General features: G+C 41.0%; 1 protein-coding gene across 2 annotated transcripts in view; it reads left to right on the forward strand.

Moving 5' to 3' along the window:
- Positions 1-18,307, forward strand: part of LOC111578495 (phospholipid phosphatase-related protein type 4-like) — a 67,556-nt gene extending 49,249 nt beyond the window's left edge. Inside the window, exons 9-12 of one of the 2 annotated variants that reach the window (XR_008602863.1) lie at positions 712-1,327; positions 4,326-4,482; positions 6,587-7,871; positions 7,994-18,307. Coding sequence is in view for 1 of the 2 variants with exons in the window: in XM_055014062.1 (XP_054870037.1) it covers positions 712-1,327; positions 4,326-4,482; positions 6,587-7,494 (1,681 nt within the window). In the remaining variant the exon portion in view is untranslated. Of the gene's footprint in view, positions 1-711; positions 1,328-4,325; positions 4,483-6,586 lie in introns of both variants that reach the window. The other variant, XM_055014062.1, reaches the window with a different exon arrangement.
- The last annotated feature ends 339 nt before the right edge of the window (positions 18,308-18,646 follow it).

An 18,646-nucleotide genomic window follows, 5' to 3' on the forward strand; every position in this document is an offset into this window, starting at 1 on the left:
TCATGCAATAAAAAACAAGTGAAATTAGGGACGAGAAACACAAATATAAGACTGATATCCCCTCTTTCATTTTCCTAAAATGTATTGACAAGCAAGTTAATTTATTTATTTCTTTATTTGATAAGGACAGTACACATTAAAGAACGTCTATTTAGACAGTAGTAGATGTAAATATGCCGGATTTTACAGCAGCAACATGTTAATTTACAACCGTAGTCCCTGGACAGGTAGAAAAGGTAACAGTAAAACAAAGGACAATACAAGCACATTACAAAAAGTACACAAAGAAGTTGAAGGTCACCAGACTGGTTGACTTCCAGCTGTTTAAGGTGAGTTTTGAAGGTTGCTAATGTGGGACACTCCCTTATGGAGACTGGAAGACTGGTCCAGATCTTACCGGCTTCACAGAAGGAGCATTTTGTCTGAAGACTGTTATTCTGTGGGACCTCCCAGTCCCCTCTAGAGGAGATCCTGGTCCTTAGACGTCCCTTCTAGAGGAGGTCCTGGTCCTCAGACCTCTGGGAGGTCTTCTTTTAATGAAGTCAGACATGAGGGGGGGATCGAGTTCATGGAACACCTTAAAGATCAACAAGCACATTAATTTTAATTCTAATTCTTCTAAAAACTTTGTACTTCCCAAAGCTCAGTAAGTTGTCCTTGTCTAAGATCTGTCTTCTTCCATGTTGATAGTTCCTTGGTTTTTTCCTGCAGGTCCCATGGAGGTTCCTCTCTGGAGGAGGGTCGTATTCCACGGCGTCACGCCTCCATCCACGCCTCCATGGACTCCACCCGCTCCAAGCAGCTCCTCAGCCAGTGGAAGAACAAGAACGACAACAGGAAGCTTTCCCTTCAGGTGATGGATGGAATCAGGCCGGCCTCCTCTTCGTCTCCTCAGAGGAACATGGAACTCCGTTGCTCCTCCGAACCATCTGCCATGGGCCTGGAGGCAGAGCTCTGTGGTGGGACCCACCTGCCTTTAGTCATAGCCCAGGAGGCGGAGCTGCGCGCTGGAGCCCACATCCCAGCTCAGTACATGAAGCTAGCAGCCAGCTCCGTCCCCATGTCCAACCATAATCACATGGTTCATAACGGCAGCACCGGATTGGCCGGCGGGGCCAGAGTGTCCATCCAGTCCCGGCCCGGATCCTCCCAGCTAGTTCACATTCCTGAGGAGGAGAATCCCACCAGCAAGGATCAGGAGAGCGAATCAGAGGACAGCATCATGGATGGAGGCGGGTCAGTGAGGGAGAAATGGCTGAGAGTGGCTGAGAAGACCAGCATCCCCTGCAGGCCGCTGAGTGCTGGAGGTCAGCCTCGGCTCATGCAGGTCAGCAGATCTTTGGTTTCACTTATTCAAATGTCTGTCTGTATATAAATCAAGGGAATTGCTTATTGCTTTTACACTGACTGTGGTGATATCCAAGTTCAGAGCTCCATTACTGTGTTTCATAAGTCAGTGGCAGCACTGAACATAGGGTTAGTTAAAAAGGTGGGTTCTACTCTCCTGATTTCTGTGGAAAGTTCATCACAGCGGGACCAGAACTTTTGGCTGAGATGAGAAACCAAAGGCTGGACTGACTGACTGGTTGTGGTGGAGTTAAGGTGGAGTAAATGCTTGTTGAGGTGCAGTGATCACCTCAGGATGTGGGTGTAAACCTGCCGCTGGACGCTCATTTCAGGAGATCTTCTGCTTTCCGTTTTCTTCACTCTTAAAGCAGCAACCTTCAACGCTGAGGATTTGGGCAATCTTAGTGGACTATCTTTTTAAATGACAAGGCTTGTCCACTTTACATACAGATATTCTACCAAAACCTTCCCATCAGTCACTGTTTTCAGAGTGACTGGTTTAAACAAACACAAACCAGTTTTTTTTTCTTATAGCAGAATGATAAAGAGATGCAGCTAAACCACTGTGTTCTACAGGAAGGGCTGGTAAACTGAGCTAACTCTAGTGAGAACGCTTTGAATGCTCCTGATGATGTACAACAGTTTATCATGGAACCACCACAGCTCTGATAACAGCTCTCCAACAAACATCCTTTCTGTTACACCACCAGCTTGTCCAGTTTGAGATTTAGATGCTGCTGAGTATCTCCAGGTAGCCCCCAGGCTACGTTCACACTGATCCGTCTACCTTCTGCTGCTGGTGCCACGTGTCCACTCTGACATCTAGAAGAGACTTTTGGAAATGCTCCTGACTCCATGTTAAAAGATTCAGAAACTGGGTTGTAGTTTGGACCAGCACAAATTAATGCTTTTAGAAGCAGTGATGCAGAGATCCATGTTTTCTGAACAGTCATGCATGTCGTTCCCTGGTTTAAAAGACAAAGAGTTTTGATACCGATGGTTCATTCACTGTGGAAAGCAAGTCTGAGGCATTGCTGACTTGGCTGTTTCTGCTAGGGACACTTTTTGTCATTGCTGTTCTTCCTCTGTAGTATTTTCCAGTTGGAATGTCCTCGGATCAGGATCATGGCTTGTTACAGCCATTTGAAATTGTTTGGTTTTGGCAAAATGCTGAAACAAGCTGTGCTAACAGCTATTTAATTTACCACTGGGATAAAAAAACACCCTCCTAGTTTAACCCAGATTGAGTTAACACTTGTGCTCTTTCCTGGTGTCATTAAGCCTCAGAAAAGACTTTGTCATTGTGCCCCTTCACTAGGGTTCCTACAGTACTACAAAGTAAAAGTAACCAGGTACTACAGCTAATCTACAACATTTAAAGTGTGTATTATTAATTAAAATTAGGGATGTCTAATATTGTTTGTTTTTTTTACCAATATCTGATATAACGATATTGTCCAGTTCTTAATTTCTGATTCTGATATCAACCGATACCAATATCTGTGGTTTGGAAATGATTCCAAGCCACAGACATGTTGTTAGCCAGGCACAGATAGCCTGTTACTGCAGAAACACTTGTTTACACGCATCCTGACACACTTTTATCGTATTTCATGATAGGCAAAAAAATGATAACGACGTCGATCAATATTGCATTTTTATGCCAATATGGGGCATTCCTAATTAAAATGTTATCAGGTATCTGCAAATACTAAATATTATAATGAAACAGAGGACAAGAAAAGGCAGGAAGCCAAGGCAGACAACCACCTATATTCAATCCAGTTCTGTTGTAGATTTCTTCCTGTTAATAGGAGTTTTCACCAAGTCCTGCTCAAGGAGGAAGTTGTTGAGTTTCTCTATATTATTAGTGACCTGATGTGATTCATGTTATGATTTGGAACTACAGAAGTAAAACTGAATTGAACTGAACCTTTTATGGGTTGAGAAGAGTACTTGGTGCACTATTATCTGAATCAAGTTTTAAAATATTTGAAAAGTCAGTTGTGCGGAAACTGTAAAGAGAATCACACAAAAAAACTGTAGCAGTTTGTAGCACAATAAAAGCCTGAATTAGATGCAAAGAGAGACTTTCTGTGTTCTAATGTTCGTATTCTGACCTTATGGTGTTTGAAATACTCATACAGAGCTGAGCTATTTGCCAGATGAAGTAATACAAGAAAACAAGAGTTTAAGTATCTGAAGATGCTTAACCCTTTGAATCCACAACATATTAACCCTCCTGTTGTCCTCATTTACGGGCACCAAAAATATTGTTTCCTTGTCTGAAAAAAAATCCAAAAATTCAGCAAAAAAATTCCAAAATTTCAGAAAATTGCCAAAACCTTCAGGAAGAAAATTCCAATAATTCCTTAAAAGATTTATTTAAAAAAAAAAAAATACCCCAAACTTGGCAAGAAAATTCTTGTAAATACTTTCAAAAAATTAGTAAAAATCTTCCAAAGAAATCCTAAAAATATCTAAAGTGATTCCATATATATCAGTAAAACTTCTGATATTGTCTTTAGGAACATTCACATAAAAATCTTTTTTATGAATGTTCTTAAAGAAACATTTTTAACATTTCTTTTTTCCACCAAAAAATGTTCAAAGATTTCCCAAAATGTTGAAAATGTGGACATCAGAAGTTTCACTGTGAAAATTTTTTATTTTTTTTTTCCACATTTTCAAACTTTAAAATGGATCAGTTTGACCCGCAGGATGACATGAGGGTTTAAGTATCTGAAGATGCTGAATCCTTTGAATCAAAAACATATTAAAGAGTTAGTTATGAGACAAAAATAGGATTTTAATTCAGTCACCTAGAAACTGTATAATTTCCCTTCAGACTGTATGATCCGCTGCAGTCACCACGTTTTGTTTCGTCATCGCAGTCGTGCTTCATGTGCAGGAGGAAAGTTAGTTTACGTCACTGCAGCAAAATGTGGAAGAGTTCACCTTTGTTTGTCTTCCTCCAGGTGATAGCCTTATCCAAACAGCAGGGTCTGCTCCACTCTCCCCGGTCGGAGGACGGCGGCAGCACTGTCAGCTGCACTGGATCCATCCGGTACCGAACTCTGACGGACCAGGACCCATCTCCACCCGCCTCCACCACCGGAGCCATGGGAGGAGGAGGTCTGTACAGAGAAATACTCAAACTTCCATTCAGATATCAAATGAATAGTCTCTGTACCAACCTGAGACATGAGTTTAATCATCATTAACAAATTAACACTGAGGTACCAACATAACCCGAGACCTTAGGTGGGTTTTTCATGACACAGGAATGGTGGAGGCACTGCTCATCCATTAGACAGAGAGAACATTTTATAACAATGCATGGAACAGAAAAATGATTTTAAACACTGATCCTCTAAGCCAGGGATGTCAAAGTCAAATACACAGAAGGCCAAAAAACCAAATTTGCTACAAGCCGAGGGCCGGACTGGTTCAATGTTTATTAAAACATATTGAAATGATTGCACATAGCCTATTGAACCAAGACCTAACACAGTGTATATTATTTAATGATTAAATGAATAATCCAATATTTTTTTATGGCTGTCAGTAATTTCAAGTGAAAACATTTTTCAACAGGCACACAGACAAAAACAAACTTCCTTCAAAGAAAAATCACGTCCTGAACATTAAATGAATAAAGCAATATTTTCTTATGGGTCTGTCAGTAATTTCAAGGGAAAACATTTTCAACAGGCAAACAGCAAAAAAAGTAAATGTTCTTCAAAAACAAAATATGTTCCTTAATATCAAGATAAATGCATAAATGAAATTGCATGCATTATAAACTGAAAATGTAATATTGTGCTGCTCTATGATTCTACCAATTACTGCTTTCAAATAGTAAAATAAGAAAATAAAAAAAAATAAATCAGTTGTATTCTTTCTCATGGCTCTTATCTGCAATTTTCCCTGAGTCCACTAACTGAAAAATAAATATAAATAAATGAATAAAATACAATAAAATAAAATACAAAAATCTATGGCACACAGACAAAACAATACTTCCTTCAAAGAAAAATCACGTCTTGTAGAAACAAATGTAAAAATGTAACTGAATTAAAAACAAAAAATACGTTAATGCTCTGTGATGCTCACTTGTCTGAGGCTGAGCCTGATACTTGGTGGTGTCTCATCTTTTGTACAAGTTCATCAATGTTCGGGGTCAGACTCTGAGCTGAGGAAATCCTCAGGATTGAGTGAAGGTGTTTATCAGTAAGACGGCTCCTGTGTGATGTTTTGTTTAGCTTCATCAAAGAGAACAGTTGTTCACAGGTATGTGCTGCCAAACATAGAGCGTCTGAGCAGCTTGGATGTGCAGATGGGTGATTGTGTCGGGGATGAAACGTGCAAACTCAGCAGCACTCACTCTCATATTTTTCCTTCAGTGTGTCATTGCACTGGAGCTCAGTCAACTCCATTTGTAGGTTTGGTGGTGCACTATCCACGTCAACTGCAAAAGGATTGCCGAGCAGTTCAAACCTGCTTTTTTTGGCTTCAAAGTCAGCAAATCGGCGTCAGAAGTTGGCGGCAAGTATGTTGAGTTTATCAGCAAACTGTGCACTCGGGAACACAGCGGTAGAGAGCTTCTCTTTAATGGTCTGGCAGCTGGGAAAGTGGCTCAAGTTTTCTTTCCGCATCTGCATCTCCCACAGACTCAGCTTGGTTTTAAACGCCTTCACTGTACTGTACATATCAGAGCTACCGTTGCATTGTGGGGAATGTAGTATTGGTGCGTGCAAAACACCAGCAGGCGGCTGCGGCCTGTGGGCCGGTTCTAATACTAATTAAATATCATCCCGGGGGCCATAGATAATTCATTCCCAGGCCGGATCTGGCCCGCGGGCCTTGAATTTGACATATGTGCAATAGATAGATAGATAGATAGATAGATAGATAGACAGATAGACAGATAGACTATAGATAGATAGATAGATAGATAGATAGATAGACTATAGATAGATAGATAGATAGACTATAGATAGACTATAGATAGATAGATAGATAGATAGATAGATAGATAGACTATAGATAGATAGATACTTTATTAATCCCGAGGGAAGCTGAAGATTGTATTGTTTTGCATAATCTTTTGGTTCGTGTCGATGTTGAAGAGAAGAGGCCCCAGAATGGAGCCTTGGGGAACTCCATGTCAGATGTATATTCTCCAATCAGCACATAGACAAGCTAATTGAGTCGTTACCTTATCTTGCTCCTTTAGGAGGAGGTTTGGAAAGAACCGGGAGTATCGTCCGTGTTGAAGCTCACCCAGAGTCCAGATCAAACAAACCAATCGTGAAACCTCCGAGCACCGACGGCAGCGGCTCCTGGCGATGGAAACCACCAGAACAACGGGCATCCCTCCGACAGTCAGCCTTCAACCTCAACGACCTGAACAGATACACGGACAGCTGTGATTCACTAAGGGATGGCGGGTCGGTGGATGGGAGGAGGAGCGTAGCAGGGACCGAATCAGAGAGCGAAGGTGGTGGGGAAGGAGGAGGAGGCATTTACACCAACCATCCACATGTTGTTCACCCTCTACACCCCTTACACCCAAATAATCCCAACAATTTCCAGCACCCTGGTTTTAATCCCAGCAATCCCAATCATCCCAACAATCCTAACTTCAACAGCATTCACCCCAACGTTAACCCCAACGGTACCAACTCCAACATGCCATTTAACCCCACCGCCGCCACCTGTGCGCCTCCCTTCCACCCCCACCCTCAGGCCATCACCACCATCAGGGTGACCCCGGTGGAGGGGACGGCCGCCAGCAGCGACGGCGGCTCAGACTGCCAGTCGGTGGCCTCGTCCAGCCGCGAGTCCACCCTGAGGAGGAAGAACAGCGGCAACGTCCCCGACCGAGGGCCCACCCCCGACCTCCACAACAACCACCGCATGGTTGACGACAGCAACCGCCTCGACAACGAGAGCAGCAACCGCTTTCACGAAAACCTCAGAAGTTTTCAAGAGAACCCCATCCTCCCCAATCACCCCAACCTCCCCAACAGGCAGCTGCAGGGAATGTTTGGCCGTCCTAGCCCGACTCCGCCCCCTACATTACCCCGACCCATCCTGACTCACACCCCTCCTCCCACCCTGGGGCTGGCCTATAAGGAATGACGGTGTTAAGGTCATTCATCTACACCTGTGGTAAAAGAATTTGTCCTACTTGACCAGTGCAAATGCTGCTGGAGCCAAAATCATTCCACTCCAGATTGGACTGAAAACAAAAATTGAGTTAAATACATTTTCCACCCAGGGTTAGCTAATGGTGAATGGCCAAAAATGTGTTAGTCACACCTAAAACGTCTCAGCCAGCCAATCCGGGCAGAATATATGGTCAGTCCCAGCTGGTTTTTCACCCCACTGAATATATGAACTGTAAGCTTCTCCGATCCATCAGCAGGAGGTTGGAGATCCGCTGCTTCAGTCGCCGCACAGTCTCAACACAAACGTCCCTGCTGTTAATCTTAACTGGCGACTAAGGGGAGACTACAGTGAGTTTGATTCAACATTTTTTCTGTGTCTTTATATTTATTTACGTGTTTTTATCATGGACTGCTGGACAAGCCAGAAAATCTTTTGTAAATCTAACAAATTGAGTGCACTTGCTTCATAGGCACAAGGACAATGGGCTAAATAAAGTGCTGAGCCTTTGAATCACTGGTCAGGAGAGACTCCAGCCTCCGGTCTGTCCTTTATCTCCCTGCCAGCGAGGATGGATTCAGCCTCATGACTCTTCTCTCGTTTCTCCGGCTGCACGGTCGGGACAACGTTGCTAACATTTATACGTATATTCCAGCTTTCACCCTGTCGTCACACAGGTAATGCGTCTATATATGAACTCTACAGCGTAACCACATGCCCTTAGATGGAGGTTTTATATCCAGAGCCCATAACTGTGATGTGTTTGTACATATGGGAGGCCACGAGGAAAATCAAACCCGCGGTCTAAATTGTTTTGGGCTACGAGGAGTCCCTTCTGGGCAATAACAGTATCTCTTAGTTGATGGTGGTTTTGTGTTTGTGTTGGATAAGAACAATATCATGGGGCATATATTGTGTTTAAATATAGTAAAAACAAGCGCTCTCTTTTTTCCATGCTGTGTTTTAATGATGTGCAGTTTATGAATTATCCTGACTGTGTAGTAGCTGTACTGCTCACGACACGTGCAGCATGTTAGTCATCTTATCAGATCCAAAGACCCAACAAAATCTAATATTTGCTTACTATTTTTTACCATCAGTGCTGCAGCTGCACTTATGATTTAATATTAGGACCACTGTTGAAAACTAAAATGGGATATTTGGAGAATAAAATGGTGATAAAATGGAGAAAAACAGTTTAAAATGTCTAAACGATTATATTATAAGTTGAGAATAGATTGTTTTAAAATAATAAAATAGATATCATAGTCAGAATTTAAGTGAGGAATAATATTTAAAATACAGTGTAATTATAAAACCAGTGCAATATAATAATATAAGAAGAAAATCCTAGAATTAAAAGTAAGAGTAAAGTAAATTCGCACAGTCAAAGCTGTACAAAGAAAAAAGTTCTAAAAGTTTTACATGACAGTTATAACATTGCAAAGATATAAATATCATTTTAAAGTAATTTAATTCAATGTAAAATGTGCCAAAAAAGTAGATATTTCAGGAGAAATGTAATTTACAAGAATGAAGTATTTCAAATTTAAAGAGAAATTTTACAGTTAAAAAGTAAATGTTCCATGTTTTTATTTATCAGGGAAGAATAACATTACTATTGATGAGGTTGCAGTTTTACAAAGAAAAATCAGATATCATTACAAAAAATGTCATTATTTTGAGAAAAACATCACAAAAAAATTTAACGTGATTTATTTTGAAAATTTCAAGTTTATTTAAACTTTTTTATTTGTGAAAATGCAATATAATCACCAGTTTATTCTCAGAACTGTTTTCCTCCTTTGACAGTGGCCCTGCTACACCGCTGTACAACTTACCTTAAAACGACATTTTCTTTAGTATTTTGCATGTGTGGTTGAATTCATTCTGACATTTGCACTCCGTTGATGTTGGAGGATAAAAAAACAGATTTTTGTACCTTTTGAAATGATGTATAAATTGCCAGTTAACAGACTATCCAACATATATTAGCCCAGTGTTTACATTCTTTATTTCTTAGAGCCCAAGTGCCATTGGAGGGAAGCATTGTGGCTGTGGGCTGGTCACAGGAATAATGTTGTCTGGATGGTGTAGAATCTAAGAAAGCACAATAACTGCAGCTTGACCGTGGAATATGTGGATATTTGCAGCTGTGTAGATATCTGTGTGACCTGTGTGCTTTCTGGTCAGATGTCGGTTTGCTTGTTGCGTTTGTCGGTGCAGGAACGTGGCGAAGGTTTAGCTGATGGTGGAGATGATGCTGCTGCTGCTGCTAACAGAGCTGTCACTGTGTTAGGATGCTTTTAGTGGTGGAGTATATCCTAATATTTCAGCTTTTATTATCGGACATATTGTGGCCAAACAGGCTAAAATACATCAAAGGTGTATCGCTGAATGGGTCGGATGCTTTGAGTTGCTCTTCAACAGACAAATTGCCTTTTGCAGGTAACAGCAAAGCTCAGATGCAGCTAAATAAGATATAGAGCTTTTAAGAAGACCCTGACAGGTCGACAACAAACACTATGTTTGACTATAAGGATGTGAGAAGGTTCCAGAGCCCGTTGTTGTGAGTTTTGAGCGTTTTGTCGTTGTCCTGATTGAATTCAGCAGAAATCATGCAGAGAACAAGCCGATGCTGGTGTGAACATTTGGAGAAGTATAAAAGTTGTAGAGCCTCATTATCACATTATCCAGTCATGAATACTGATGATCTAGCAAAGCTGCATGTGAAATAAGTGTGGCTGATTTCAATTAAAATGGCAAAAGAGATCAAATCTTTGAGAAAAAAACGTGCCGTTTTTAAAGGAGAGTGACAGAAGGAGGCCGTTCTAGATGAAGCATTCAGCTGAACGACCAACTGATGAGAGTTTAAACTACACAGCTTTGGAGTAAAACAGACGATATTTTAATATAGATGTTAAAGAATATTTTCATGTAGTTTAGATTTGGAGCTCGGTTTGCCACTATGATGAGAATTATGTGCCAAAATCTTTGAGATGGTGCCACAAAAGAGCAGCACAATCACTTATTTATGTTAGAAGGTTTAAACCTGTATGTAGAAATCGTATTTATGTTAATTTACTGTGAAAGTCCAGCGGAGGAGTCGTTGGGCTACGTAATGAATAAAGGTGCATGAAGCACCAACACTGGTGCTACGGCCAAACAATTCATCTCTCTAATTTAAAACAGTGTTTTTAAGGAGGTCAGTGTTAAGATTGCACCATTTTAGACTATTGAGCACATTATTGTTATTTTAATGTAAAATTACAGACTGCTAGGGAAATTTGTCAAGCTAAGTTTCCAGTAAATAAGGCAGAACTTTACCACATTTCAAGAGTTTAGAAAAAGGTCAGAAAAGAGCATGCTTGTTTCCAGACATTACTGCTGCACTCAATCGAAAGACTGGTAGGAATTTAACTTTTAAGAATTTAAAAACACCAAAAGAGTGATGACTAGCATCCTCATGTCGGGTTCAGACTGATAGCTAGCAGTTTGTTGAAACGGTGGACAGTGAGCAGTAGTTGGAAACTTTAGAAACATAGTTTGATTTATAAAGTTCATTAGAATCTCTGACTGGAAGCAGCTTCACCTAAACAGTCTCTAACAATAAGAAAAACTGCAGTCAGATATTCTCCTCAGATGTTTTAATTTTAAATCTCTGCAGCTAAGCTGTAGTTTACTGTAGAAACACTGGATTTAAAGGTGCAAAGGACAGATAGATGTACATGTAGATGCTTTTAACAACTTTTAGTTCATTTTTCCACATACAGAAAATCTTTATTTACCATTTCACCATTTAATTGTCTGCACAAAACACAAACCTGAACCAAAGCTGCTTCACCTGCCTGAACAGTTTGCAGATATTTTATCAAGCTATACAGATGTGATGGGGCTGCACAGTGGCGTAGTGGTTAGTACTTTCACCTTGCAGCTAGAAGATCCCTGGTTCGCGTCCCGGCTTTCCCGGGATCTTTCTGCATGGAGTTTGCATGTTCTCCCTGTGCATGCGTGGGTTTTCTCCGGGTACTCCGGCTTCCTCCCACAGTCCAAAAATATGCTGAGGTTAATTGATCATTCTAAATTGCCCGTAGGTGTGAATGTGAGAGTGATTGTTTGTCTCTGTATGTAGCCCTGTGACAGACTGGTGACCTGTCTAGGGTGTCCCCTGCCTTCACCTGAGTCAGCTGGGATAGACTCCAGCCCCCCCATGACCCAAGTGAGGATTAAGTGGTGTATAGATAATGGATAATGGATGGATGGATACAGATGTGATATTAATGAAGAACAAATCTGGAGGAATGTAATGATCAGAAGCTGAGCTCAGACTGTCATGAACGAGGCAGAACACATTTCCAGCTCTTTGTATGACTGAATACTGATGCAGTAAAACTGGAGGAAGTTTCCCCCACAGGCCTTCATGTGTTAATAGTCCTGCAGACAGAGAAGTATATTTTAATATGATAGATGAGCTGTTAACTAGTCTGCTGTTAAAGGCATGAAGTCGAGAATAAGTTCAGTTAAATACCAGAATTCAGTACAAGTGTGTGAAAGTCAATGTCTTAGTTTGAACACTCCAGTAGTTTTCTGTCCTTTCAGCGGGAAACTAATGAGATAAACAGAGTGGAAATGAGGAATAGATTTTTGGATTATTCCTCCTTTAGAAATGCATTCAATCAGTTTTTAGTATTAGCAAAAAAGCCTTACAACATATTTATGTTCTTAATTTATTATATGGCGTCATCTGATTTTGAATTTTTATTGCATGTATTTGTGTTTATTTTTAACGTGGCCTAGTAGTTTTTCATTTTCAGCTAAGAAATGATGGTTACGTATGAGAAAGATGTGATTTAAAGCCGCGAACATATCATCTTCTGGCTGCATCTGGCCGGAACAGAGGAAGAGGAGGTTCACTGTAACATCCAAACAGTTTGTGGGCACCAAAATGAAACCAGTAAATAAGTATAGTGATTATATGGACACTCCCCTTTAATGTGCAGCAGTTTTACTGGCATAATGTCGCTGTGCCTGAACATTACTGTCACAAAACCAGGGTCCAGTCCTGATTTATCCACAGCAGCCCACTCTTTATGTCCCGCTCATGCTTATAACTGTGTAGTAATGATGCTAATAATTCTAGTAGTAGTATTGGATTTGCCTGAAAATGAATGGTAGTATTAAAACCAGATATAGCGTTCAGACTAATGTTCCACAGTGGTGAGAGATCCCAGCTAAACCTGGAAGTGCTCCTCAAAACTTTGCTAGCTAGCTGTGGTTTTAAAATTAAACTTGAATGCAGGCATGTTGGCTGAATCTTAGCTGTTTGTGCAGTTTGGTGTTGAGTTCAGGGCCCGTGTACAGGTAGTGGTAGTAAACCGGTTAGAACGAAGTGTTTGTCTGCTGGCAGCTCCACAGCTAGCCTTCTTATACTACCTATTGTTACTCAACCCACCCCCTGCTGGTTACAGGATGTTCATAGATTCAACCAGCGGTCCTAAAAAGGTCAAATAGAATAAATGTGAATGATCCACAACAAGCTATTTAATAATTATCATGTTTATAATAATCAGTGTTATTTTCATCTTTTTCTTTCACTGAATCTCTACTGATATAATACAGTATATAGATATTTTTTGATTAGTGTTTGTGAACAAGAACTTTTTATCTCTGCTTGTCCAGTTTGTTTTTAATGACCATGGCAGCCACTCAGACGGGTGGCTGATCAGTTTATCTTATAATCAAGCTTGTAACTCGCCAAGAAAGATATCTTAAACTGTTGGAAATCTGCTGTTGTCGGTCTGGAGTCTGTTTTTTGAATCTGTGCGACTCGCCAATGTTGGACAAAGGTTCAAATTAATGTTTACACAGAAGTGTGTTGCCATCATGCCTGTTTTTAAACCATATCAGCCCTTTCTAGGCGGCTTTCCACTGCAGGTGAATATCTACTGGACCTGCTTTCTGCCTTTCAGTTTCCATCTGACAGATTACCTGCAACAAAACAGTTAAAGTAGCAGCTGCTGGATGTAACTGCGGTTACTGGCGAGGATGTTAGAGAGAAGAGAGGGCAGAAAAACCAACCAGCATTGGTTCTTCTGTCAGTTTAACCAATAAGAGGCAGTTCTTGCAGTCGAAAGACACTCAAAGGTTCGAACTGCTCCAAGTTCCAGTAATTGAAAATAGTCTGTTGAGACTGACTAGAGACACTTTTTATTAGTAATGTAAACAGCACGTCTCTGGCAGATCGTAAGAGTCAGTTTATGGTTTGTCCAGGAGATTTAGAGTGACTTTATTTAAAGTAGTTCCAGCAGAGATTAACGCCTGATTGTAGCGGCCCATCCAGGGATAGAACACATGGCAGAACTCTACCAAATGAAGAACAGATGATGCTCTGAATCGTGTAAAACAACTAAAAACACACGTCTGTGTCTGAGAGTCTCAACACTGGAGTTTATGGTTAGCCTAGCTTAGCATAAAGCAGGCAAAAACAGCTGGCTAGAGTTTATAAATACACCTTCCAACACCTCTACACTGACGACCTAACTATATACAGTGTGTGTTTTCCTGGAGAGTTACAAGCTTGAAAAGTTCTTTTAACAATAAGTGCATTTCCCACAGTGCTGCTGGCTGTCACCGTATTACAGGAATGTAAGAAAACACCATTTATTATCTCACAACACAAGTCCAACTGGATCTCAAACGAGCGGTTCCAAAATATTACAACGCTGTAAAAAACATCTTATTGGATACTTGATGTAGGTTTTGTTTTTTTCTATCAGATTTATAATCAGTTGAAGATATGAGCTACTAGCTGTTTTTAATGATTGATGGCGGTATCGGTTTCCTGTTTCTATTGCTGTACATAGACATTTGTATCTTTATAATCATTAGTAGATCCTGTATGTGAACCCAGACTGAAGCTTTGGGTTGTTAGCTCAGTGGAAATGCTAATGTTTAGCATAGACTACCAGACTTTTCCATCCAGCCTGGAGTCGGTCCACCTTCAGATCCCTCCATTCAACATGCCAATGTTCAGTCTGCCAGACAGTGATTTTGGCCTGTTCTTTATTTTAACTTCATTTCAAGGTTTTAGTGGACTGAATCCAGGCCTGGCATCTGTTTAGTACATTTTAATAGAAAGTGGTCATTTAAAAAAAGCTGCTGTCACGTGAAAACCTTGGTACTCCAGTTAAAGTGTAATTATCTATATTGTTTCATAATTCATGATTTCATTTTTTAAAATGTCTATTTGTGTACACGCACACCTGTAACCCTGAATGCCAGCTAGTCCTGAGATGTTCTATTTTTTGGAGGTTTGAGGTTTGGGACGTCATGCTGACGGTTTATACTGACACCAAGTCCACAGGAAGTACAGTGATGGTGAGTGTTAGTGTTCTCTGAGCAATATATGAGAGATACAAGGAAATATCAGAAATCCCTGAACCTGAAGATGAAGGGCAAAAAGCAGACAGTAAATGGTATCTGATTGATTTATTGAGTATTTATGGAATCCAGTGTCTGTGTGATCACTCTTCATGGCTCTGTTTACATGTACACTTTACTGTCTGTTGTATTGTACAGTACACTGACTGTATGCTGGTTTATTTCACTGGATGCAGACTTTGGGAATAAACCTGCCTCTAACTACACATTTTAAGCAGCTTTTTCCTCCCCTAATGCTGTCTGTGTTACTGTTTCAGATCATGCAGTAAAACTTTCCTGCTTAGCTCTTTCGGTAAACAGTTATAAAGATCTACACAGAATCTGTGAAGATTTGGCGTCTGATGGGGAAGTTTCATTCTTCAAGTACATTCCACTGAACTTGTCATTATTTTGAAGGGGCACCATCACTGCATCCTGGGCTAAAAACACCGTGACGACTGAGATCGGGTTAGAACATTGGAGATTACAGCAACTTCAACCAAAACACATTTTGGTCAGGCGCCTCTCCTGTGGAACCAGCTCCCAGTTTGGGTTCTGGAGGCGGACACCCTCTCTATTTTTAAGACCAGGCTTAAAACCTTCCTTTTTGACAAATCTTATAGTTAGGACTGACTGGGGGACCCTGAGGGGGTCAGCTGGAGTCTTCCTCTTGGACGTCCCTTAGTTCTGCCCCTAGTTCTGCTGCTACAGGCCTAGGCTGCTGGAGGACCTCTCTGGATGCACTGAGCCCTTCTCTATCTACCATTATATTTAATATATATATACCATTATTGCATTACACTCACTCTGTTTCTCCCTGTGTCCTTTCTCCGAGTGTCCCTGATCCCAGAGCTGGATGCTTCAGATCTGTGGCGGTTCTCCCACCAACTGGCCTAATCTCCATCTGTGGGATGCTGCTGCTGCTGACCTTCCTCCAGCCCACTGCTTCCAGCTGCCCATTTCCATCAATCTACTCTGCATCACCCTCACTATACTTGATTTGCTCATCTACATATTTTTGAATTTACCACCAGCTATATATGTAGTATATTTAATGTCAGAGTCATACACCATAGCAGTAAACTACAATTAGTTTCCATGTTAGTTGTACTTTGCATGTATCATCTGTCTTATCATGCATGTATTATACTGTGTGTTTTATGGTCCTTGTGTCCCCCCCACCTCTCTATCTCTACCTCTACCCCTCTACCTCTTCCCCTCTACCTCCATCCCTCTATCTGTATCCCTCTATCTCTATCTCTACCTTTCTACCTCTTCTGTCCCTCTCAACCCATCCAGCCAGCAGCAGATGGGTCCCCCCACATTAGAGCCGGGTTCTGCTCGAGGTTTTTTTCCCTGTTAAAAGGGTGTTTTCCTTGCCACTGTCGCCTTTTGGCTTGCTCTGGGGGTCAGGCATATGGGTTCTGTAAAGCGTCTCGAGACAATTTGACTGTAATTGGCGCTATATAAATAAAATTGAATTGAATTGAATTGAATTTTAGGGAAGAAGGAAATGGAGACGTTATCACATAATAATGACTTACTATTGCAAAATTGAAAAGGAAAAGTTAAGATGGTTGGGACTTTGTGACTACAGGAGTTTCCTGAAGTCCTAGCAGTGGTAAAAATCGGGAAAACTTAACAGATACTACTGTTCAAAAGGTCACCATGTTTTCAATGTTTTCTCTATGTGCTAACATAACTGCACAAGGGTTTTCTAACCATCAATGAGCCTTTCAACACCATTAGCTAACACAATGTAGCATTAGAACACAGGAGTGATGGTTGCTGGAAATGTTCCTCTGTACCTCTATGGAGATATTCCATTAAAAATCAGCTGTTTCCAGCTAGAATAGTCATTTACCACATTAACAATGTCTACACTGGATTTATCATTCATTTAATGTTATCTTCACTGAAAAAAAACTGCTTTTCTTTCAACAATAAGGACATTACTAAGCAACCCCAGTCTTTTGAACGGTAGTGTGTTTGTTTCTGTGTCATTTGAGACATCTACTCTCTCAAAGATTTTAAACTATTGGCTCATCACATGCTGCAGGATATTATTATGAAGTTATTGTGCCAGAGGGAGCCATTGCATGATCTAACTGGGAAGCAAATAAAAACAAAAATGGAGACTGGGGTGCAACAACTTGCTGTTCAGCTAAAAATATAGTGAGAAAGAGACAGAAACAAGAGGTTGAACAAGTCAGGATCAGATACAGCCAAAAACGGTGTGATTTCAACTGTTTTAATCAGTTTCAGTGTCTTTAGCTAACATTAGCCTGGAGGACTGGAGTGTTTAGTGTTCCTTGTGTCTGCTGTGTGGGAACCATTTAGAGTTTGACTCTTAAAAGTCAAACATGATTGATCTCATCGAGGCAATTCAGAAGGTTTAATACTGGATCTGGAAGCTTCTCACATTAGCAAATAATCTGGGAAAAAGACATCAAGATCTCAGTCTCTGCTGCAGGAACTCTGGTGTGAGGTTTCCATTGCAGGATGGGACCTGACAGCATTATCTCTAGAGAATGGAACAATGGAGCTTTGCTCTGTTAGCTTATATGGTGAATTCCCATTGAAGGCGATGATGTTATAATGAAGAAGACTGCTGCTGGATGAAGACATCTACATGGTAGAAATCTGCCACTTACTCTGTCTTGAATTTAACTGATTAACTCCTGCAGTCTGAGCCCAACATTAGGCAGATTTAGATTCGGTAACGACGGCCAGAGGGTTGATCTGTCTTTATGTATCGTCAGTGGGAACAACGTGAGCCCTATTTTTAACCTGCATTGTTCAGAGGTCCTGTCTCATAATTCTGAAATACAGATCTCATAGCTCTGAGAGAACTCTTTAGTGAGTGGAACGCTTCCATCCTAACAGGCAAACCCCCCACCGCCTCCAAAAAACTACTGAGCTTCACGCTGTGCGGAAGCTGTCGAGTTAGCTTTATTATTCAGTCATCAAGAGCAAGCAGGAAAGTTCCCCAACCATCTTTTGCCTATCTTGATTTTAGTGTTATTCTTCAGCTTTTTTTAATTTTAAATTTCGTGTTTCAATCCCTGCAGTGGGATCGAACCAGATAATGTGTACATGTAAAGACAGCTGCTGAAGTCATCTCATCCGTTCTGACTGAAACTCTCAACTCTTCACATGAAGACAAATAGTGACTTGCAGTGGGACTATTGTTCCTGAGAGTTCAGGAAGCAGCAGGACTCTGGAGGACGAGCTGCAGAATGGATGAGTGAACTGGTGACTAATGGACTGAACTGACTGTGAAACAACAGTGTACTGATAATGACAGCCATCCTAAAGTTTCTGTTTTCCAGTGGTGTCTCTGTGACAAATAAAGGTTTGATATCAAGCTGCCTGTGTGTCAGTCTGTCCTTAGTAAACTGCTCTGCGTGGGAGCAGACTGTTCTGCCTCTGCAGTGAGGGGGTAAGGATGAAGATGTGAAAATGATGGAAGGCAGACGTATCTGTGCCACTGATTTTCAATTACAGCCAACCTGGAGTCATAGAAGCGACTGCCAAGAGCGGCAATGTCACGTTTTTCCTACAAGCAACCAGAGAAATGCCAGTCTGGAGTCAGCTGGGTTGGTTTCATCCTCACTTGATGTTTTAGTGGCCAGTTTCCAGCTAGCATTTTTCATGGATGTCAGTAATCAGCTAGAGAGCCACGATTTTAACCCTCCTGCTGTCT

This window comes from Amphiprion ocellaris, chromosome 10 (assembly GCF_022539595.1).
Source record: "Amphiprion ocellaris isolate individual 3 ecotype Okinawa chromosome 10, ASM2253959v1, whole genome shotgun sequence".
Classification (NCBI taxonomy): Eukaryota; Metazoa; Chordata; class Actinopteri; family Pomacentridae; genus Amphiprion; species Amphiprion ocellaris.